At 39.9% G+C, this 24,852-nt stretch overlaps 1 protein-coding gene across 1 annotated transcript in view; it reads right to left on the bottom strand.

The window, feature by feature from the left end:
• The window catches only part of ptgfrna (prostaglandin F2 receptor inhibitor a), a 42,963-nt gene that overhangs the window by 11,485 nt on the left and 6,626 nt on the right, over positions 1-24,852 (bottom strand). The window contains exons 2-6 of the mRNA XM_056464661.1: positions 23,448-23,813; positions 19,014-19,427; positions 11,095-11,517; positions 9,603-10,010; positions 5,171-5,278 (exon numbers count right to left, since the gene is read on the bottom strand). Coding sequence (XP_056320636.1) covers positions 5,171-5,278; positions 9,603-10,010; positions 11,095-11,517; positions 19,014-19,427; positions 23,448-23,813 — 1,719 coding nt within the window. The remainder of the gene's footprint in view (positions 1-5,170; positions 5,279-9,602; positions 10,011-11,094; positions 11,518-19,013; positions 19,428-23,447; positions 23,814-24,852) is intronic.

Here is a 24,852-nt window from a genome sequence, read left to right as displayed (position 1 = left end):
GAATAGGACATATACACTTCCGTCTCGCACCTGTTTTAGCCATTTTGGAGTACCACAGCTCTAACATCATGATATTTTGTGTGGCGTCTGTGTTCATTATTTTGTTTTAGACAATATAAGCTCCAGAAAGGCTCTTATCAGCCTCATTAGTTTACTGAGTGTTCTGTAGTTTTATAATTATTATTGTTTTGTTTGTATAATAAGCTCCACTATCTCCCTAATTTGAGTTCAGCTTGTTTACAGAACGGTGCGGCCATTTTATTTGTGTTTACGGTTTGCTCTAGAGAAAAATTAGTGTTTCATTTCTGAATATTTAAAAATTTATAATATTTAATATTATAAAATATAAAATATTTAAATGTTTAAGTTGATATCTTTTCAGTTCCTTTAACTAACACTCACTGCATTTTAGCAGTAAGAAGCTATGATACAGATTATTAAGCTGAGGCTTGACTACAAAATTAAACCGCAAATAAAATCGAAATATCTGTCAAAAAAATTTAATCAGCAATTAGATAAGTTAGTAATTAGATTAGTAAATTAGATTATTAAAAGCAATTAGATTAGTAAAAGGGCTCGCAAAATCACTCTGGACGCCTCACACCCAGCACACTACCTGTTCGAACTGTTACCGTCTGGTCGGCGCTTCAGAGCACCGAGCACAAAAACAGCCAGACACAGGAAAAGTTTCTTTCCTCAGGCTGTCTACCTTATGAACAGTTAAATATTCCCCTACTGTGCAATAAATATGTGCAATACTTTCTCATACGCACTTGTACACAGCACCTTTTAACAATATATAATGCAATACTTTCTACATTCGCACTTGTACACAGCACCTTGTAACCTGTATATTTATAACAATCTGTACATACAACTCAACATCCAGGTTTCTTCACTAACCGCATCTGTTTAATGTTCATCATTTTTTATTATTATTATTTTATTTTTTCAGATTATTTTGTGTTGTCACTTGTCACTTTATGTACACTGGAAGCTTCTGTAGCCAAAACAAATTCCTTGTGTGTGTGAAGCACATTTGGCAATAAAACCGATTCTTCTTCTTCTTCTTAGATATTTTCCCCAAATCGCACAATCCTATCTGACACAGTTTCTACAATTTGTTTACTACAACCTCTATGTGAAGCTGCTTTGGCACAATCTACATTGTAAAAGCGCTATAGAAATAAAGATGAATTGAATATATGTGATATGTTAGGGTTTGTGCAAGTACTGTAAATGAAGAGACTCCCTGAGGATCAGTTTTACAGAAACACACGACACATAGAAAACTCTGCTCCCTCAGGGGGAAACAAGCCTCTTCTGAACGAGAATAAAAGCAGCAGAAATAAAACACCTCTGGTTTGTGTGTGTTTAAGTGTGAGCATTGTGTGAACATGCATCTGTGACGCGTGTGTCTGTGTGTCCCTGCAGTGTTTGCTGTTACTCAACATTAAACCGCTGACTCCAGAACAGCTCTCCGCATCTCCTGGAGCAAACATACAGTAACACCACACTTGTACACCGCGTCTTAAAGAGACAGCTCGCACAAACATAACACTGACCTCATCATTTACTCTCCCTCACGTGAGTTTTAATCCCCCTGTTGAGCACAAAAGAAGATATTTTGAAGAATGCTGAAAATTTGTAACCAGTCACTTCCGTAGTATTTGTTTTTTCAACAATAGAAGTGAAAGGTTTCATCATTTTTCTAAATATCTTCCTTTGTGTTCAACAGAAGAAACTCAAACAGGTTTGCCTAAAGCACATTTTATCATTATTATATGTTTATTATCAGCACTTTTTGTTTCTTACTTTGTTTATAGATCCATTCTGCTGTGGTTCTGAGAATTGTGAAATGTTCTGATCTCTGAAATGTGCCGATGTAATAGGAAACAGAAAGAGACAGACAGACAGGTCATATGACCCACTCATAATTATTTAAAATACTAGCAAATACAATACTGACTAGGGCTGCAGGATATTGGTGGAAACGCTCATTACTATATTTAAGTTTTCTGCAATTTACACTGCAATTTTTCACAAGAGGACTTAATAAATTTAGATTGACTGGGATGATTTTGTAGGGGAGTTCATCAAATATTAACAAATTACAAGCAGAGATGAATAATGTAGAGCAAATATACAGATGTAGGAGTCTAACAGTACACAGGTACAGAAATAAAAGAGTCAACAATGTGTACAATCTACAATAACGCTGCACATCCCTTTGACTGCCGCTCTACCGAACGGTTCACCATGTTTGTACTGTTATAAATAAGGACTGTTAAAGTCATTTAAAGAGTGGCTGTTTTAATCCGGGTTTACACACACAGCGTAGTCTGATAATAAACAAATCAAACTAACATAATCCTGCTGCACTACTACACTTGATTTGGGTTTTATTGTAAAATAAAAGCAAGAAAGCATGATCAATGAGAATCTGAACTATCTTATGGCGTACTTCAACAAATAAAGATGATTTAGCGTTAAAAATGTTTTATTTTGAATATTTTATAAGTAAATTAGTCTTACACTTTATATTTTCAGATTTTTCATAGTATTTGTATTAATTCCGGTACTTTTACCATAAATTGACATATCTACCATTTGGTAGAAGCTGATGTTTTAGAAATTATGGGATGTGTTCAAAAAAAATGCATTGAGTGTGTTAACTAGTGACATTAAGAGTTAAGAAATGCAATCCAAAACAGGGTCATTATCTTCACTGTGTAAACGACTAAACCCAATTAATCTTTGTTAAAGCTATAAATGTAATAAATCCTTGAGCCCAAACGCTTTAAACTCACTTAAAATGTTTAAAAACACATGCAATTGATAAACTTTGACTTAATTATGGTTAAACTGAAATGAAATTCTCACGTGTTCTGAACTGTTGGACCTGGTCAACTTTAATCCTGACTTCACGCTGCACGCCCTGCGCTGTGGCTATTGCGAATTCACACATTGTGATTTAATTGATGCTAAAACAATATACTGTGCAGTCATAGGCAGAGCGTGTGTAAGGCTGAGGAAGGCTTAGCCTCCCCCTGGCCAGAGACCACCGAGATAGCAGCAAAGAAAAAAAATGCATTGAAAACATGTAACGGGTGTAAGGCGTAATATGAATGTAATTTAATGTGGATGATTAACACAGCACTTTAGCTATTGTAAGTTTGTCAATCAAATTTAAAGTCCCCCTCCGCACAGAAATGGAACTGTCTAACCTCGCATGTTACACTGATGAGCGCTGTTTATTACTGGAGTTCACAGCTGCTCTGAAAACCAAACCAAAAGTGCTGGCCAGCGGACTATTTTGTTTTGCTGGTCAATAGGTAATAGTCATAAGTAATAAATAATAGTCATAAGTAATAAAACAACAAATGAGTGATATGAGAGAGGTATAATAAAATATTATTCTGGGTTAACTTGTTTTCAGCATTAAATTGGTAGTTTATTGTAACGTAGTCTAGCCCAGTGTTTCCCAACCCTGTTCCTGAAGGCACACCAACAGTCCACATTTTCAACCTCTCCCTAATCAAACACACCTGAATCAACTCATCAGAACATTAGAAGAGACTCCAACACCTGAAGTGAATGGGTCAGATAAGGGAGACATTCAAAATATGTACTGTTGGTGTGCCTCCAGGGACAGGGTTGGGAAACACTGCTCTAGCCTATAGTGGAGGAATCTTGTTTAGGCAATCGTTTGGAGTTTTACATTTTAAAGGTCAAATATTTATTGCATTACAAGTTCGGTTTTCGATTGGCCTCGTGAAAAAGAGAATGATTTCATATTCTCGGGGCCGGCGCATCCAGAGGCGACCTAGGCGTCCGCCTGGGGTGGCAGAATAGTGAGGGCTGCGTCCCAGATGATGAATTTTCAGCTTCATTACTTCTGTCTTCAGAGTCACACGATCCTTCAGAAATCGCTCTTATTAAGAGTAATAAAGTTATTACTGGTAATAGTAATAAAAGCAACAAGGAGTAATAATTTCAGTTGAAACTGCACACAGTAAGTAATAAATAAATATTTAATAAATAAATTTGACAAATTTTTAATATTTAATAAATGCCGTCTTGATGAACAGAATAATAAGATTTTTAAGATTAATAAGATTTTTAAATAAAAGTAATAATAATAAAAAAAATAAATAAACTGACCCCAAACTTCTGACCGGTGTGTAGATCAGTGGGAGAGTTTAATAAAATAATTTAATGTGCGTGTTGAATATAATAGACGTTTGTTGACAGGCGGTGCTTATGTTAAAACCTCTCCTTGGTCGGTCGCAAATCTTTTTAAATGCATTAAAAGGCAGCGCATATCTTAGCCTTACCCTGGAGTTTGTTCACCCTCCACCTATGTGTGCAGCCCTATTATTTACCAAAGCAATAGTGATTATTATTTTTCCCATAATCGATCAATATGTATAGAAACAGCTGGATCTCCCTCTTCAGCAAACTGAGCGTTCAGTATTAGAGAAGGGAACATCAAAACGCCGGACGTGACTCAGGGCACAAAGTCCAGGCAATCGTCACTAAACGGAGGAATTACAGCAGTTTAGAAGAACCGCAAAATAATAATCCACACCCATCAACACCTCATCTGAAGACAGCAATATGAACAAACAGAACACACGAGCCTTCATCAAGAAGTTCAGCACAGACGCTGATAATAAAACATGCTGAAACAAGCAGAGCGGATCAAGACAAACACACTCAAACAAAACGCCTAAATAATGCAAGCTCCTCAGAAAGCACTGGGCTACTTTTAGGACTCTGCTCCCGGTTTGCATCAATGCTTCAGATGAATGTGAGACTTGAGGATGAATCTCACTGAAACTAGAGATATATATACACCACATCATATAGACCTGTGCTGTGATGAGGCAAAGATAAACATACAGTAACCCTAAAGGATATCTGGAAGACAAAGCACTGTTAAAGTGCACTAATTACACAGATCACTACAGTATGCTGTTGTAAATACTATAATATATACAGTATAACACTTTACTACAGTAAAAAACTACAATATTTACTATAATAATATTATTTTTTAATGTGGGGAGTTGCTAGTAATTATTTTTTCAGTTCTACTTAAGAGTTCAATACATGCGGTTTGATTATTCCACATAAAATCCCTAGCGGGACTGAAGTCAGCACTTGCCGGTGTTTGGAGAGGCGTTCAGGATGGAGACGGAGCACTTCATCTGGACTGTGTCTCCCAGTGAAACATCATTTGCATCTGAGTGAATGGATATGTTGAAAACTGGACCTGTGAAGGGGGGAAACATACAGTCTTTAAAGTGCTGTTAGACTTATTTCTAAACATTTACAGTCTGTGTGAACTGGAAGCTGCTGCAGAGTTTTATATCAGTGTGATGAAGCATTTCCAACTGATCCTGAATATTAAGTAGGGGGTGGGTCTTTAATTGTGAGTCCCGCCTCTCATCTTTAACATTAAAGGTTGCCTGTTTGGGTTATTATTGACTCCTCTTTAACTGATGCAGACATTCTCAGCACTGCTCCGCTGGGTCAATTCAATTGTTTATATTAGATTATATTTATTTGATGTCATTATTGTAGGGTTTATATTATCCTCAAATAGCATTTAATACATATAGTCTACTGTGGTGTATATTGTTTTATATATATTTATTTAGCTTATTTAGTCTTTGGTCTAACATTCTTTAACATTTTCCTTCAGCTTGGTCCCTTATTAATCAGGGGTCACCACAGCGGAATGAACCGACAACTATTCCAGCATATGTTTTACACAGCGGATGCCCTTCCAGCTGCCACCCAGTACTGGGAAACACCTATTCACACTCGTTAACACACACACTTATACACTATGGCCAGTTTAGTTAATCAGTTCCCCTATAGCGCATGTGTTTGGACTGTGGGGGAAACCAGAGCACCAACACGGGGAGAACATGCAAACTCCACACAGAAACACCAACTGACCAGCCAGGACTCGAACTAGCAACCTTCTTACTGTGAGGCCACAGAGCTGATCACTGAGCCACCTTGGTCCAACATGCAATTTTTTATTCGTTCGTTCATTCATTCATTCATTCATTCATTCATTCATTCATTCATTCATTCTTTTGTTCGATTGTTTGTTCGTTCATTCACTCATTCATTTGTTAATTTGTTCGTTCAGTCATTCAATTATTTGTTCAGTCGTACGTTCATTCATTTATTAGTTCAATCATTAATTCATTCATTTGCTCAATCATGTGTTCATCCATCTTTCATTCAATATATTGTTCGTTCAACCATTAATTAATTTGTTTGTTCGTTCATTCATGAATTAATTCAATCTTACATTAATTTAATCATTCTTTCAATCATTCGTTCATTCATTCATTCACTCAGTCATTCAATTGTTCACTGTAGTCCTATATTTGATTACATCTATGTTCTTGTTATGCTCACTGTGATGTATGCTGATTATACAGCATCCATCACAGTGATTCCAAACCAACAACAAAAGAAAATTGCAAAAAAAAAAGACATCCTCTAAACTTCTCTAATGTACTCCCACTCTGCCATGATGGAGAGAGAGAGAGAGAGAGAGAGAGAGAGAGAGAGAGAGAGAGAGAGAGAGAGAGAGAGAGAGAGAGAGAGAGAGAGACTGGTGAAGATCGCTCCGTCTTCTGCTTTCTTCCAGCAGCTTCTGACCAAAAGTTCACCTCAAAAATGACTCAAATGTGCCACAGAAACAGCACTTAACCCAGTTCAAAAGTTTGACAATTTCATGATGATTATATTATGCGCATGTAATCATGCAGAAAGCGCACACACACACGTCATGGGGCATTTTTAATTAACCTGAATTATTAATTAATTCTTCAGGACTGAATTAAACAAGCAGCATTTCAGCAATTCCAGCTCAATCACCATGAATTCAGAGTTTTATCTTTGACTTATTTTGGTTTAATGCTTTTCTGTTAAACATTAATTGTAATATGTTCACAAGTAATGCCACAATTACTGAACATCATTCTACATTCACATAAATCTACATTATTTAAATCATTTAAACGTCTTGACCACAAAAAAACCATTGCAAGCGTCTAATTTGGACTATACTGAAATTCCTGAAAAGTAATTTCAGAAAACAGTTCAGTGGAGCTGATATAGAAGTCAAAATAATGATAGCAATACAAATTAAATATTAAATGAAAATATATAAATCATAAAAGTATAATAAAGCTTTACATTTTGCTGTTTTTGTATATTTTTTATTCTGAGCACCAAAAAAATTCATTTAAAGTACTATATTTATTTTAAAAGATGCATCAAAACTCTTGCCAGACATATTTAGATCAGGAGTCATTCGATGCTATATTAAAAGACTCTTTATTGTGAAGAGTACATTTTTAATCTGCATTTGGAGCAGCTTCCAGACTGTGAGCGAGTGTGTGAAGTTAAAAACGCTGCGAGTAAAAGACGAAGAAAAGAGCGCTTCTCAGCGGACAGCATGAATCTGGCCTGAGGGAGGAACTACAGAGATCCAGTCATCCAGAAGCAGAGTGTGTGTGTGAGAGGTTAACATGAGCTCAGCGCTGAACACACACTCACAAACACTCTTCTCAGGGTCTCAGGATTACTTCATTAATCAAACCAACCGTCATTTATTTTTCTGCTAAATAAGAGCTTCATTCATCGTCTGGGAGCATTTAGAGTTCTTTGAAGCTGCGATTTGGACACTCAATAGAGCTGTAGCGAAACAATATCTGAGAACACGATTCTATATTGATCCAGAAACGTTCTCTAGGCTAGTGTTTAACGGCAGACGGAGCTCTAGCCTAGTGTTTAACAGCAGACGGCGCTCTAGACTAGTGTTTAACAGCAGATGGCGCTCTAGACTAGTGTTTAACGGCAGACGGCGCTCTAGGCTAGTGTTTAACAGCAGACGGCGCTCTAGGCTAGTGTTTAACGGCAGACGGAGCTCTAGCCTAGTGTTTAACAGCAGACGGCGCTCTAGACTAGTGTTTAACAGCAGATGGCGCTCTAGACTAGTGTTTAACGGCAGACGGCGCTCTAGGCTAGTGTTTAACAGCAGACGGCGCTCTAGCCTAGTGTTTAACAGCAGACGGCGCTCTAGCCTAGTGTTTAACAGCAGACGGCGCTCTAGCCTAGTGTTTAACAGCAGACGGCGCTCTAGGCTAGTGTTTAACAGCAGACGGCGCTCTAGGCTAGTGTTTAACGGCAGACGGAGCTCTAGCCTAGTGTTTAACAGCAGACGGCGCTCTAGACTAGTGTTTAACAGCAGATGGCGCTCTAGACTAGTGTTTAACGGCAGACGGCGCTCTAGGCTAGTGTTTAACAGCAGACGGCGCTCTAGCCTAGTGTTTAACAGCAGACGGCGCTCTAGCCTAGTGTTTAACAGCAGACGGCGCTCTAGACTAGTGTTTAACAGCAGACGGCGCTCTAGCCTAGTGTTTAACAGCAGACGGCACTCTAGCCTAGTGTTTAACAGCAGATGGCGCTCTAGCCTAGTGTTTAACAGCAGACGGCACTCTAGACTAGTGTTTAACAGCAGACGGCGCTCTAGCCTAGTGTTTAACAGCAGACGGCGCTCTAGGCTAGTGTTTAACAGCAGACGGCGCTCTAGCCTAGTGTTTAACAGCAGACGGCGCTCTAGCCTAGTGTTTAACAGCAGACGGCGCTCTAGCCTAGTGTTTAACAGCAGACGGCGCTCTAGCCTAGTGTTTAACAGCAGACGGCGCTCTAGGCTAGTGTTTAACAGCAGACGGCGCTCTAGCCTTGTGTTTAACAGCAGACGGCGCTCTAGGCTAGTGTTTAACAGCAGACGGCACTCTAGACTAGTGTTTAACAGCAGACGGCGCTCTAGGCTAGTGTTTAACAGCAGAAGGCGCTCTAGGCTAGTGTTTAACACCAGACGGCGCTCTAGCCTAGTGTTTAACAGCAGACGGCGCTCTAGGCTAGTGTTTAACAGCAGACGGCGCTCTAGGCTAGGGTTTAACAGCAGACGGCGCTCTAGGCTAGTGTTTAACAGCAGACGGCGCTCTAGGCTAGGGGTTTAACAGCAGACGGCGCTCTAGACTAGTGTTTAACAGCAGACGGCGCTCTAGACTAGTGTTTAACAGCAGACGGCGCTCTAGACTAGTGTTTAACAGCAGACGGCGCTCTAGCCTAGTGTTTAACAGCAGACGGCGCTCTAGGCTAGTGTTTAACAGCAGACGGCGCTCTAGGCTAGTGTTTAACAGCAGACGGCGCTCTAGGCTAGTGTTTAACAGCAGACGGCGCTCTAGGCTAGTGTTTAACAGCAGACGGCGCTCTAGGCTAGTGTTTAACAGCAGACGGCGCTCTAGGCTAGTGTTTAACAGCAGACGGCGCTCTAGGCTAGTGTTTAACAGCAGACGGCGCTCTAGGCTAGTGTTTAACAGCAGACGGCGCTCTAGGCTAGTGTTTAACAGCAGACGGCGCTCTAGCCTTGTGTTTAACAGCAGACGGCGCTCTAGGCTAGTTTCTAACAGTACTAAGAGATAGCATTCGACAGAAGATAGACAGAAATTAATGTCTTTACAGTGAGTGAATCTTTTAAAGCGCACTGCTTACGATACCTGTGTGCACAAAGTCGATCTGGATCTTGCTGGACTCTGCGCTGATGATTTTGGTCCAGTCCTGGCTCTGGTGTCGTGTCCAGGCGGTGACGTCACAGCAGTAAAACCCTCTGTCGCTGACCTGTGCTCCGTACAGTCGAAAGCGGTACTCTGTGGCCCCGCTCTTCTCCAGAACCACGCTGTCGATGCGTCCGGGCTCGCTCCACTCCTCCAGCTGCAGGACTGAGTCCGGGCTCAGAGACAGCACTTTCCGGGATTTGCCCCCGGCGCCAGACTCCTCAAAGCGAATCAACACCGAGTAGCTGGAGTCCTGCAGATTCTGTCCGCTCACCTGACAGGTCATCTCAAAGGTGGATCCAGCGCTGGATGCTTCCCTCACACGGTGGGCTGCGACTGACAAACCTGGTGCTGGAGAACACACACAAATACAGCATCATCAAACTGTTTGTGGAAACACTGAAGACTTATGGGCTGTGTCTGAAATTGGCTACAGCTAAGAAAAGGTCCTACGTTTGAATTTACTACACGACCATTAGTAAAGTATGTTCTACATCAGGGGTCACCAAACTTGTTCCTGGAGGACTGGTGTCCTGCAGATTTTAGCTCCAACGCTTACTTTGCATACTTGAAACATCCAGGCAGGTGTATTGAGGCAAGTTGGAGCTAAACCCTACTGGGACACCGGCCCTCCAGTACTGAGATTGATGACCCCTGTTCTGCATAGTATGAATGAGAGTATGAATGGAATTGGGATGTACTACATCCACCGTTTGACACGATCATGTGGCCTAGTTGGTTCACTTCACTCTCATTCATGAATTCTCTAGTGTGGTATTATGGGATAGTGTAGTGTCTATTGGATGTGCACTTCAGTATCTCGCCGGTAGTAGTAGGCAGTTATTGCGATTTTATTGCAAGACCGTGTACACTCCTGTTGCAAAACGTGCAGAAAAGTTCTACATAGAGAACATAGATCCATAGAGGCGACCTAGGCGGCTGCCTAGGGCGGCAGAATAGAGAGGGCGGAGTCTGGGACACCTCCCTCACCACCCGCGTCCTCAGCATTTATATCCGCGCCTAGGGCAGCAGAATAGAGAGGGCGGCGTCCGCGACACCTCCCTCTCCACTCCATCATATCCGCGACCACCTCAGTCTTCCGCGACACCCGTCCCCCCTCGGTCCCTCGGTTCACTTTCGGGTTGAGGGCGGCATGATCGTCCTTTGCCTAGAGTGGCATTTCAGCTTGCTCCGGCCCTGATGGTAATTCAGGTGTTTCCATGTCTGCACTGCACTTCAATAATGCCACTAAAACTGGAATAGTCCACGTCTTAATTCCATTTCTGTTTACTACAATCATGACTTTAGTCAGATTAAGGTCATCAAACGGTGGACTCTTAATCAGAGTATTCTCTTAATTGTATTATAATCAAAGTATTGGTGTCCATGTAAATGCACTCAATGTTTGACTGATAAAAGCATCAGATGTACGTACTCTTGGGTGTCCACTGAACGGCCACAGGACTGGACTGCACCTCTTTGGAGATTGTCCATCCGCCCTTCCGGTCTGGTGTCCAGGCAGTGACCCTGCAGGAGTACCAGCCCATGTCAGCATCTGCGATCTGCAGGATCCGCAGGATGAAGGTGTTGTCTGGTGTTCTGGTCAGAGCGATGTCTCCGCGGTCCAGCCTCTGCTGATACTGCGCTCCTGCGGTAAGAGCACCCTGCTGGTCCAGCGACGCCACCATGACCTCCGCCTGCACCTCCGCTGCTGCGCTGCGGGTGGAGTAAACCCAGGAGACACCCAGACGCCCATTCTGCAGGTAAAGGAGCTGCTGAACCTGACAGCGCAGCTCTGTGGGCTCACCGGCGGACTGAGGACTCACAGACACAGCCAGACTCAACGTATACTGCAGATCTGAGGAACAAACACACACAAACACATCAGATCTGAGGACTCAGAGACAGCCAGACTCACAGTATACTGCAGATCTGAGGAACAAACACTATTCATTAAGATTTCAAAACTCAGGGACTCTAGTACAGAAAAGTACAGTCCACTAAAGGAGGTCGAGCCTTCTCATATATGGCTCCTTAACTCTGAAATTGCCTTCCTGATAATGTTCAAGGCTCAGACACACTCTCTCAGTTCAAAACTAAATTAAAGACCGATCTTTTCAGTATATGATGTGTGAGTGAGCTCCATGCAGGTGAGTGGATTTGACAAACCACCTGTAGGACACACTCCTCCTGTCTTAATGCACCAGGCACTTATATTGTCAGTAACTCATTTTCGCAACGACACATAATAGTTTGGGATTTTTCATACATTTTTATTTCATTTTGACTTTTTGTTTTCAAATTCAGTCTTTAATTAGATTTAGAGACTGATTTACTAGTTTTTATTATTTTAAATATTTTGAAATTGCTTAGTTTTAGTTTAGTTTTTATTAGTTTTATTTTCTAAATTCTAAAAACTCAACCATACATTTTTTTGAAACATGTATTCAAAGGACACATGACCACTCTCATCTACCACTACCATCTACCCCTATTCAACTTCAAATACAACATCCCAGAAGACAGCAGCCTTGAGTAAAATCAGTGTGCAAGGCTGCTTCTGAGGTTATATACACAGTAGTGATGGGAAGTTCAGATCTTTAATGCGAACCAGATGTTTGGTGACGATCCTCCCATGTTTGGACTTAATCTACCAAAATGATGCAGTCAGCAATCATAATTTCAGTCAATTAAAACATCACCATGATCTGAAAAGTTTCTTACAACTACGTTGTGCAACCCAACTGAAGCATGATTCACTTATTTAAATTCCATTATGATTGTCTGTTCTCAAATAAACTTGCGTTTTTTCAGCAGATCCTCTCATTTAAGCCCTCAGTTTAGCCGCACTGCAGTTAATCAAGTGTAGTTCAGTCACAGCAGGCTGTCATGTACGGTTTGTGTTCGGTTTACAGAATCATGCATGTGCAGTATTAGCGATTCACCGCTTCTCAAATCTGATCTCAGTGTAACTTTACTGTTCTAATAACTGAATAACAGTATATATTGTTTTATTTAGAGTCAGAGGGGGTATTAGGCATGTTAAAAAGTAAATAGTTTGTAAATAAGCACTTACTGGAGACGCGAATCATTTGAAATTATTCTGTTTGATTTGGTGAACTAGTTCAATTGGTTCTCTTAGAAGATCTGGTTAAAAAGATTTGTTCGCAATCCTGATCACTAATACAGAAATAAAACCCATTATTGGGCACAAACGTGTTAAAGTAATAGATTTAAGCCTCTGTATTTAAAGCTGTCACCGTGCTGCTGTCATGTCCACTTATTGTTTTTGTCGTGGAAGCAACAGCGAGGAAGACTGGAGGAGAACCGGCTTTATCTGACCAATGACAGCAGGATTGCAGACTCTGAGGTGCCGTACGGGTCAAACACCGAGCAGCGCGAAGTAAATAGATTTACTTCTAAAAAAAAGCCATACAGTAAGCTTGTTACGTATTAAATACATTTGCAAAGACAAAAATGAAGGAGGTTTTTGCTATAACTTTAGTTAGCTTATGTACACAATACAGTTTCAGTTAGCTCTAGTTTTTCTTAACTCTCGTTTTTATTTTTATTTCAGTTAACGAGAATCATTTTAGATTTAATTTAAATTTTCATTTGTTTTCGTTAACTATAATTACCCTTGCATTGACATTAATTTCTACTGTTCAAGAGCCACCTATATATTAAAGGACTGCAGGGTAACTATGTCTATATATAATGACTTTAACTGTTAAAAGCTGTAACTAGTTAATTAAATTTATTAGTGACTAATAATGTTATGGTAACTAATAACATTAGCGTTTCCAAATTTGATTGTAATGCAATAACGTGCACCTTTTGAAAAGCTGCTTCGAAACAATAATAATTGTGAACAGCGCTGTTCAAATAAACTTGTACTGAATTGAACAAATCACACACATACAGAGTAGCTGGTTCCATCCAAAGATGCCTATCTGGCATAAAACATTCGTGAATAAATTATGTAAACAGAGTAAAGAGTTTGCATGCAATGGGAAATGAAAGAGAACTAAATTATCCTGATAAACTAGAGCAAATATGGGGCAGAGAAATGAAGTTAAGTGCGGTCGGAGAAGCCACTGTGAAGGGGAGTAAATCTGCAAAGAGTGTATTGTTGAATTCTTGAACATTTTCAAAGCATTTTTCCCAAACTGTGTGTCCAAATAAGATTTGTCAGCAAAAACCATCACATTTGCTGAAACACAGAGAATGCTGTGGCCAAATTAAGCCTCAAAATCAGCCAAGAGCGAATGAAAACAATCCAACAGCACACAAGGGTGAAGCAGAATGAGGAAGACTGATTATTTTAAGTTTATCAGCCGCTCTCGGTGTCCGCAGAGGTAATGAGTAAGGGACTGTGTTCTCTTTGGTATGAGGGGAAGGACACATTCCTCAGTCTTCAGCTGTCATTGTTGAGCCGCTGCGTATCTGACCTCAGATCAGCTCAATCCTGAACACTCAATCCTGAATGCACTCAGCTGTTGTGTGCTTAGAGAAGAAACACCTGTTTGTACAGTCAGAAACACACCGCGACAGTTCTCTAATGTAAAATCTCTGAACCCAAGTGAACAAAATCTACAATTCTTTCATTAAACCCATGAAACCCCCCTCATTCAGTTCAAATCTACCTCAGGATTTTGGCGTGGGTTTCCTCCGGGTGCTCCGGTTTCCCCCACAGTCCAAACACATGTGGTACAGATGAATTGGGAAGGCTAAATTGCCCATATTGCATGAGTGTGTATGGGTGTTTCCCAGAGATGGGTTGCATATGCTGGATAAGTTGGCGGTTCATTCCGCTGTGGCGACCCCAGATCAATAAAGGAACTGAACCAAAAAGAAAATGAATGAATGAATGACATCTACGATAGGCTATTCATAATATATAAAGACAATTAGTTTTATCATCATAAAGATAATCGTGTTTAAACACTATAAATGAGGACGACTTCTCTCCTGGTCTAAATGCAGACACAGTGGACAGCAGTACGGCAGGTCTCCTGCCATGTCTATTCCAGCCATTAACCCTGCTGGTAATCTGGAGGATTTTAAACATGTGTGAACACAGCAGCAGATATAGGCAATGTGTCTGAATGGGTAAAGTCTAGATCGGATATGCGGCCAGCCTGAAGTGCGACACATTAATAAAGCAGCATTTTTTAATGACACTGTATAACAATAATTCATATTTTTACATTACTCTGACAGTGGGGTTTAGGGTTAGGGTGGGGGTAGACGTTAATAAAATACAATAAATAGGAAATTTAATAAATAATAGAAATAATTCTCATTAACTTCCAGCTGCAAACATATCCGATCTAGCAACGACCGTCTGAATGGTAACAAACTCAACTGATAAAAGACAAAGTCCGCCATTCTCCAATTCTCGTACAGCTCTCCCGACAAAAATGCTTGCTGCACACAAACAGCTTTGCTGTATCGGCCCTGACGGCATCATGGAGAAAGCCACGCAACAAACTCTGGTAATCATGGAAGCAAACACATACAAGCCTTCATGAATGGCTAAATACTGCGTGCCTGTGGTGTATCATCGGAATGCACCATAGACAGAAAGCACGTGCTATCATGAATAATTAAAAAGCAGGGTCTTCTCATAGGATTAGAACACTGCTATGAATAATGAATGAATGCTAACCGTGGCGTTTTGGTGACTGTCACTTTAAATTCAAATGAAGCTGTGCTTTTTTTAAAAGAAGGCGGAGCTACAAATGCCTGTCACCATAGCAACAGACTCAAAACAGGACTAACACTATCAGTGTGAAAATAGCATAATAAGGGCACTTACTGTAAACTAAGCTACAATGAGCAATTAATTGTCATTAAGAAACACTGCTGAGGTGCCACGGTTATGAAAACAGTGCTTTATTCACAAATGTTTTATGCAATATTAGAATTTTTGAGCATAACTGTAATTCACGACGGTGGATGGAAATATCGCTAATGTTAAAAAATAATTCAAGTTCTTACTCAAAACCTCTATCTGACAAAGTGTCCTCGTTATGCTGTCAGACATGAACTGTCATGCAGTGCAGATGTCAATGTTAAGATTAATAAACGCATGATATACCCCAAACAGAAAATCCACATCAAATCAAGAACACTTGCTAGGGATGAGAGCGAACACTTGAATATATACAGTAAAAGTGACACCTTGATTTCAACCAATCACAACAGACTGAGCTAAACATCTGACCAATCAAAGCAGAGTAGGTTCACTGTAAGTTTACAGAGATCATTGAACAACAAGGATGTAAACAAGCTGCAGTACACCACCAAAACTATATTAGCAACCATTAAACTAGCATAGAAAAGGCACTTACTGTAAACTAACATACACTGAGCTATGCATTATCATTAAGAAACACTGCTGATGTATAGTTAGTGCATGTTAACTAATGATTAAATAATGTTAACAAATACACTCTTATTGTTGAGTGTTAGGAAAAGGACCGTCATTAGTGTACAGGAGGAAAAAGATTTGAATATCCTGCTACACAGAAACTCCCCAAACCCACAGCACAGTTAGAATATGCAAAGCACTGATTAACATTTAACGTTGAGGGAGAAGACTTCAAAAACAGAGCTGCATGTTGCACACAAATCCTTGACATGATTCTATCACCAGCGGCAAACACGAGGAAAACACACACACACACACACGCAGCACAAGAGGAGAGATGTGGAAACACGCAATCGAGAGACTCTTAAAGAGGCAGTGCACTAATAAAATAAACGTTTACTCACTATCAAGCGGTTCTAAACATGTTAGACTTTCTTCGTCAGGTTGAAGAATGTTGGAAATCGGTAACTGGGATTAAAAGATCTGTTCAGCGCTCTGTGGTCATCAATCATCATCAAATGTGATCAAGAATGAGTTTAACACGCGTTTAATTACTGCGATTTTACCATCTTTACTTCATCAGCACAGCTGCGAATGAGTACAATTATAAAAGACGACGCTTCAAACCCTGTTTGTGGACGTTAAATCAGGATTATTTTGTACATTAACATAACAGATATCCATACAGCAGTGGATATTAATGTGTAGCCAGTCATATTTGCATGCAAAAACAGTGCAAAGTTAAACACGCACTGTGTGTGTGTGTGTGTGTGTGTGTGTGTGTGACCGCTATGTTATTTGTGCGTGTGAACTTTGTAACAACATTGTGTGTGACTCATCGTTGCAGAAAGGCTTGAATTAACTCCACAACAAATCCATCAAATAATCATTGGGAAAGTTCTCACTGTAGTATTTCTCACGGACGTTATGTGAGATCTGCTTCCTTCATGTCTGTCACTGTGCTGTTTATCTGGCGCAGCCGAGGCGGACACTGAGGCACACTCTGACAAGCACGTGGGAGCATTAAAGACACAGGCAACACAAACAGCTCCAGTGTTCAAAGCAGAAAACCCCGATGTTAATCTGAAATAATCTGATGGGTGTTTTGAGCTGAAACTTTACACACATATTGGGGACATGATCCTAAATCTTGTTAAAGTGGTCAAATAGGTGCCCTTTAAACTAAAGTGAAAGCGAGTTTAGTTTCTCCTGCTCTGCTTTAATAATCACTAAGGTAAATCCTTCTCCTTCACATGAAAACACTGATCAATGATTGACAGACACACTGAACTCTGCACAGACATTACTGACACTGAACACAGCACAGTTCAGCCTACTAATCCTACATGATTAGTACTGTCTATCGCTGTCTTTCTTTTATTTTTATTTAATTATATTTATAAAATTTTCATAACAATACAGACATAATAAAACATTGTCAAAAGATACACAAAGAAAAATAACAAGCTAAAAATAATAATCTCAGATTACATATAAAACGGGAATACCCCACATTAAACTGATCAGAAATAAGGATAATAACATTGATTATTTTTCAGATATCAATATGGTTACAATATTCCTTTTAGCATGATAGGGCGAAGAAAAGGTTCCAAATAATCCAAATATGGAGTCCAAACATGGGTAAGATGTTCCCGGGGAGTTAACTCAAAAATTATCTTGTGCCAAACTTTAAGTGATGGAGATTTATCCCTAATCTAATTAAGTAAAATATGTTTTCTGGCAGCAAAGGTCAACATATTATACAATTTCTTATTACTTATTATGTTGCTTTCTTTCTAAATATATATACCTGCTATTTCTCTTGGTTTTATTTCTTTTTACTTAATATCACTCTTATTAATCTTACGTAAAGCACTTTGGTCAGTCTTGTGGCTGTTTTTAAACGTGCTTTATAAATAAATGAACTTGAACTTAATACATCACACTGCAGAAACATTACAGAAGATATGAATAATTATGATTTTATTAAGAAGTTTCTTCACTAAGGCTACCGCACTAAAGAAAACAGTAATACAGTATTGTGAAACAGCATTGATCATTGTTCTCTACATAAAGGAATAATCGAAGATGATCATGAATCAAACATTCGGCAAAAGCTGACAATTACACACAACGAGACACACAAATAGACACTTAAACATAACACACACTCATACACACAGAAACTCACACACACACACACACACACACATACAAAATTAATTAATTTACTCAAAGAACGATGCCAAATAACCTGCACATTCTGCTTCTGCAGAGACACACAGTGAATCCTGAGACTCTGAATGACTCTCTGGCAGAATCAGCAGCCCTCGGGTCTCTTTACAGCTCCACAGCGAGACGAGATGAAGTAAAGCGAGATCCTTATGAAAGCAGCAGCGCTTTTATTAAAACACCATCAAAAGGTCACAGTCTGAAATCCCTTCATCATCGTTCATAATGCTTCATAATAACCCAGCACCATTGTCTCCCGTCTGCTGTCTACAGGCTATAATTTCTCTTACAAATCCCAGCATAAATTAAAAGAGCTAAAGGTTTCTGGAAACCAGACAACCAAACTACTCTCAGTGCCAGACGGTGAACGCGTACTGCACAAAATCTAGATACAGTCCACATATAAAGGCTTTTGAAAGGCTTGGGGTTGATATTTAGGTTGTGTTTTGTCAGTCAGACAGCTGTCTAAGTGTGTACTGGACTACAATTCAAGTCAAGCGTATGTGTGTAGCAGCGTTCACTATAACTATTGTTACGAAGCAACTTTACTAAGGGTATGTTATACCATTGAAATACACTCAACTGTTTACACATTAAGTTAGATTAGTAGTAGATTTAGTCTAGTTTCTAGCAGCAGACGGTGTTCTAGCCTAGTGTTTAACAACAGACGGTGCTCTGGGTGTCAGAATAGTCTCTCTGCAGCTTTAATGATTACTAAGGTGATAATGCTCTGTATGTCTGACCTGTGGCAGTGACCTCCACCTTCCCCATATCTTCAGATCTCTCCAGGATTTTCCTCCAGGTGTGGCCTTGCCTCACCCACTCCTGCGCCGTACACACGTACTTCCCGCGGTCAGCTGGCGTCGCCGCTTTCAGCACCAGCCCGTAGAAGCCCCCTCCCCGCAGGTCCAGCAGCAGGCCTCCGTCCACATACCGCTGCGTGTAGTTGCTGCCAGTCTGGATCTTGTCATCAGGACCGAAGGTGAGGATCTGCTCCAGAACACCGCTGTTATTGGCTCTCCGGACAGACCAGCTGACGGAGAGGAAGGTGTGCTCGGTGAAGCCGCGGGTTGTGTTGCACTGGAGCTCCACTGACTCTCCTGCAGACACCGCTGCCTTGGGGATCAGCGGAGACACTTTCAGACTGTCCCCGATCACTGCACACAACAGAGGACACACAGCTTTACCACCCCTAAATAGGTAAATGTTGCAATAAACATGAATAAAGCAAGAAATTGATCGTTTTCACATGACATCACAGCATTAGTGGAACCCCCCAGGTGGGCAAATGATCTCTCATTGATCGCCAACTCATGGGCTGAGAGATTTCTCCCTTTTTGAGCTAAAAACCACATAATTGTTGTGCAATTAGGCCCCATTTACACTAGAACGTTTTAGTTTTAAAACAGTGTTTTAGGATGAAAACGATCCACATCCACACTAGCGTTTCACCCACACTGTATAAAATGGCTGTGATTTAACAGTAAAAAACAGTAAAAATGCTACAGTACAAACCCGTAACCTGGTTAACAGTGTGTTTCCTTAATATATACAGCGAATAACTTGCCTTTCCCAGAATTCCCTGCATGGCACATCACTTTTTATGCTCTTGCTGACATTACTATGCATCTTTTTAGTTGTTTCCCCATCAGTGATGTACATTAGAGCAGCGTTTCCCAACCCTGTTCCTGGAGGCACACCAACAGTACATATTTGGGATGTCTCCATTATCTGACCCATTCATTTCAGGTGTTGGAGTCTCTTCTGATGTTATAAGATGATTCAGGTGTGTTTGATTAGGGAGAGGTTGAAAATGTGGACTGTTGGTGTGCCTTCAGGAACAGGGTTGGGAAACACTGCATTAGAGATTTATGTTAGAACTAATGTTGATAGACATTGTTTATTTCATGACTTTAATTGTATGTGTGTTACCATACTGGTGTTTAGTAGCTGTGTGAAGGACACTGAGCACCTTCTACACACTGATACACATTTCTGCTTGTGGGAAAAGTTGATTATGATGAGGGTTGGGTCATTATGCATCTTCCTCATCACCACCTGCATATGACTGTGTTTACCTGTCTAACTGTGTAACAAAAGATGTGTAGATGTTGGTCATTCAAAATACAGACGTATTACCTCTATAAATTAATGAAATACGGTAGTTTACTGTAAAAATTAGAAATTACTTTAACGGTTTGTACTATTTTGTACCGTATTGTACTGTACAACTACAGTTTTTTACCTTAAATTTAACAGATTTATTTTTTCAGTGCAGAGTTTCTGAACAACTCTGCATCTAAATTACACTGCTAAAACACACATCACGTGACCACACACACACACACTCTGGCATGCGCTGCAGAGTGCTTTGAGCACATCTACCCATACGAGAGCTTGTGCATGTCGGACTGTTCACCGAGGATCTCCAGCTGGATCTAATCTCACTATATTTGATAAATGTGATATTTAATTAATCTTGTTGTCTATATCTAACCACATATTCCCTGACCTTGGCTTTTTGTATATATTTCTTGTTCTCAGGTAACATGTTTTGGCTGATTAATATATTAATGTATCCGCGGACACTGATTCCGCACATTTGACTGATTGTTTGCCTTTATTTCCTATATTGCATAAACTTATTGTATGTTATACTGTATTAATGGCCATTATTGATTATTAAACTGATATTCGAGTTTCGTATTTTCAATGAAAATGAAAGGAGGCAGTTCTGTTATAGGCTCTGTTTTCTTATAAATATGCATGAAGATGGCGGTCATATGAATATGCAGCTACACGACGCCTCAACATTTTAGTGTGTGTTAAGTTGCTAATATCAAAATGAAAATAGGCAGTTCCTCATATCATGTTTTCATTTCATTGGTAGGATAGTGAAACAGCGTAGGCAGGGTGATGTGAATGAGGTTATACAGTACACTGTTCCCTTTGAAGATCTACCCAGCGTGTCCTCGGGAGTTTGTTCAAAGAAAAACAAACCAAAAAAATCAAAGGGGGGCTAAAAATTCTGACTTGAACTGTATGTGATCCTAATATTTGTAGCTTGAAACAGATGAAGATATGAGAGGTTTATGCCGCGTTTCAATAGAGAATGCAGTGTAGCCACCATTACGGCTCGTTGTTGCCTGTCAGACTGTTTACAGCAGGCATGTCAAACTCAGTTCCTGGAGGGCTGCAGCTCTGCGCAGTTTAGTTTCAACCCTGCTCCAACACACTTCCCTGTAGGTTTCAAACAAACCTGAAGGACTCAATCAGTTTGATCAGGTGTGCTTAATTAAAGTTGGAACTAAACTGTGCAGAGCTGCGGCCCTCCAGGAACCGAGTTACCTCCTGCTTTTGTTCATAAATGATTTAATAATGCAGAAAATAGATATAGTTGTAGGAAAGAGTGTAACTTCCTCTTCCTCATGTTCGTACAACATTAAGAAGTGTTTGTATGTCTGTGAGTGGAGTGTGCAACAGATTAGATCTGGAGCTCAGGAATGTAAATGGAGGAAGAACAGGTTTGATTGGTGTTCCTGCAGTTTATTTGGTTAGAAAATTAAATGATAATGAGGTCACAGAATATTGGTTTTCATTTGATGGGTATTGTTGTAGATTATAACTCATTGCTATTGATTGTTTTATTACTTATTGTCATGTATTGTTATTTATAATTCATGTGAAGTGGAGAAGGGGAAGGATTAAATAAGCGCTTCTGTTCCTGTTCCTTTTCAAACATGTATGAGTTATAATAGTGTGGTATTTTGCTGTATTATTTATCTTAGTTATTTTAATTTGAATTATTTCTTTATTTTTAGATAAACATAAAGAAAGCAATGATTCTAGTTAAAATATAGTGAATGAAATATTGCGTCTCTTTTGAAAGTTTCATGTTTTGATAGACATTTTTTGTTATTGTCTTCAAGCAATTAAATCATTTAAATAAAGCTTTAATAACATAATTAGCATCTCATTTCCTAAAGTAACCAATCAAACACATAAGCAAAACTCCTGATCACAATTAGCAGATGTTTTCATGTTATATTTTCTCTGTTTTGTTCCTTCTGCTCGTCTCCAGCGTAGATCAAATCAGCACACACTCCTGAAAAGCCAAACACACTTTCACTCTCGCCTGCAGAACAAATCCGTCTTTGTGCTTCTGTCGCGCTTCAAGTCTTGCAGAACATCACCTTACTTTTAGACCGCAAGCCTGTTTAACTCTATAAAGCCTACTAGATCATCACACACATCTCGGAGAGATCAGATATGCCAGTGTGTGTGTCTAAAAGTGGATTGGAACGCAGCCTAGGTGCTATTTTCAGGATTTGCATAATATCCTTGCCAGAATTAGTACTTATTAGTACAGAATGCAGCTACAGAAGAGTCCAGCTTTAAAGAGGAAAATTATACAAACAACATTTTTAAGCAAGATGCTAATGGTCTAATTTACTGATTATGCTAAGCTAAGCTAAAAGTGCTCCTGCCAAAGGCAGAGATCAGTTGAATCGATGAAAAAAATTATAAAACTGTACTGTTTATCTCTTGAGGAGCTGTAAAATTAGCTGATTTACAAAACAAACAAAAAATTTTCATTCAAGGACACCTTTGGTGCAAAATCAAGGTTTGTGAGCTGTTTGGACAGCAGTAGGGATGGCTATCGCTAATGTTTTTACGGTATCACTACTTTAATCGATACCACTTATCGGTCTCTTATCAGTATTTTTTGTAGTGTTTTTAATGAGAGAAAATTAAACTAATTGAACAGAATTAACAACACTTCACTGCTGAATAATCCAGCTTAAACCAGCCTAGGCTGGTAGGCTAGTTTTAGCTGGTCGACCAGCCTGGTTTTAGAGGGGTTTCCAGTCATTTCCAGCCTGGTCTTAGCTGGTCAGGCTGAAAAATGACCAGCTAAATCCAGCTTGACCAGTCTGGTTTAAGCTGGACATGGCTGGGTTCCCAGCCTGGCTAGGCTGGTCAAGCTGGTTTTAACTGGTCGTCTCCCAGCTTGACTAGCTAAGACCAGGCTGGAAATGACTGGAAACCAGCCTGGAAATGGCCAAAACCCCTTTAAAACCAGGCTGGTCGACCAGCTAAAACCAGCCAACCAGCCTAGGCTGATTTAAGCTGTTTTTATCTGTAGGGTTTAATTAACTATTACATTGTGGACTGACCTTTGAGCTCCACGTCTGCGTAGTAGTTCCCGCTGATGACGGAGTCGGTGCTGGGCGTGCTGCAGCGATACACACCGCTATCTGTGGCCCGAACGCTCTTGAACTTCAGCTCCACCGAAGAGTCGCTCAGCTTCACGAAACTGATGTCCCGACTGTTGACCCGATCCTTCATAGACGAGTCGGTGAATAATCCGTCAAAGGTGGAGACCAGCGGCAGCATTTTGTCAGCCATCATCAGATACCACTCAAAATCCTGATCTCGCGGCCCCTCGTAGTTGGAGACGTCACAGCGGATGGAGACGGGCTGACCCTCAACATGGACCAGAGGACCGACCGGCACCTTCACCACACGACCCTCACTGAGAGCTGCAGGAGAAGAACAGATCTCAGATTACACATGTGCTGTGTGGGATTTAATATATTAGAGATAAAGCAGATACAGGAGTTTGTTATTCTGTCAAGTCAAATTTGAGACCTTTCAAAGACCACAAAGACCACATCCTGGATGTGCATTATCCTGCTTATTACACTGACACTAGCCACAAAACAAACAGGGTTCCTACTGGTGTCACAAAGTCAAATTTAAGACCTTTTAAGGACCACAAAGACTTATAAAGGGCTAAACGCTAAATATTTTAATGACCCAGTAGAAAAATATGCCCCATCAAAACACTAATTCTAATCAGTTATTATTTAGCCACATACTTTACATCAGTGTCAGGCAGGTCTTACAGTTCTTAAAGCAAGCAGACACTAGTTGTAGACACTTATTTACATATATAAACTGACTGTTCTTTTGTCTGTTTTTTTTGGGGGGGGATGTATTGATGGTGATTACACAAACAAAAGGAAATTAAGACTTGTTTAAAATTATTTAAGACCTACGAGACAGTACTTCAGTCAGTTTAAGACATTTTAGACTTCACGGACACCCTGTTATCACAGAATGAAGCCTGACAGGTTTATCAGCAGCACAATGTGAAGCACAGCACTGTTGTGTGAGACTGAAGGGTTTATTCTGAGAAAACAACCGTCCTGGATGTACTTTATTCTGCTTATTACACGAATACTAGCCACAAAACAAACAGGGTTCCAACTGGTGTCACAAAGTCAAATTTAAGACCTTTTAAGAATAAAATGAAATGAAAATTATGAATGAAAACTCAGACGTTTACAGGACTTTTTTATGTTATAATTAGTTATTTCTTAGCCAAACATTAAATAAATTGGCAAAACAATCCTTGGTTGTATGCATACACATTTTCCAACATAATTTATTGTAAAACAAAATAAAAAAAAATATATATTTAGCAAACGTATGTACAACGCTGTCCAGGTCAGTGTCCTCCCTATATTACTATACTTATACTACTATACTATATTACTATATATATATATATATATA

The sequence above is a fragment of the Danio aesculapii genome, chromosome 9, assembly GCF_903798145.1.
Source record: "Danio aesculapii chromosome 9, fDanAes4.1, whole genome shotgun sequence".
Lineage (NCBI taxonomy): Eukaryota > Metazoa > Chordata > Actinopteri > Cypriniformes > Danionidae > Danio > Danio aesculapii.
This window is presented reverse-complemented; position numbering and strand designations above follow the sequence as displayed.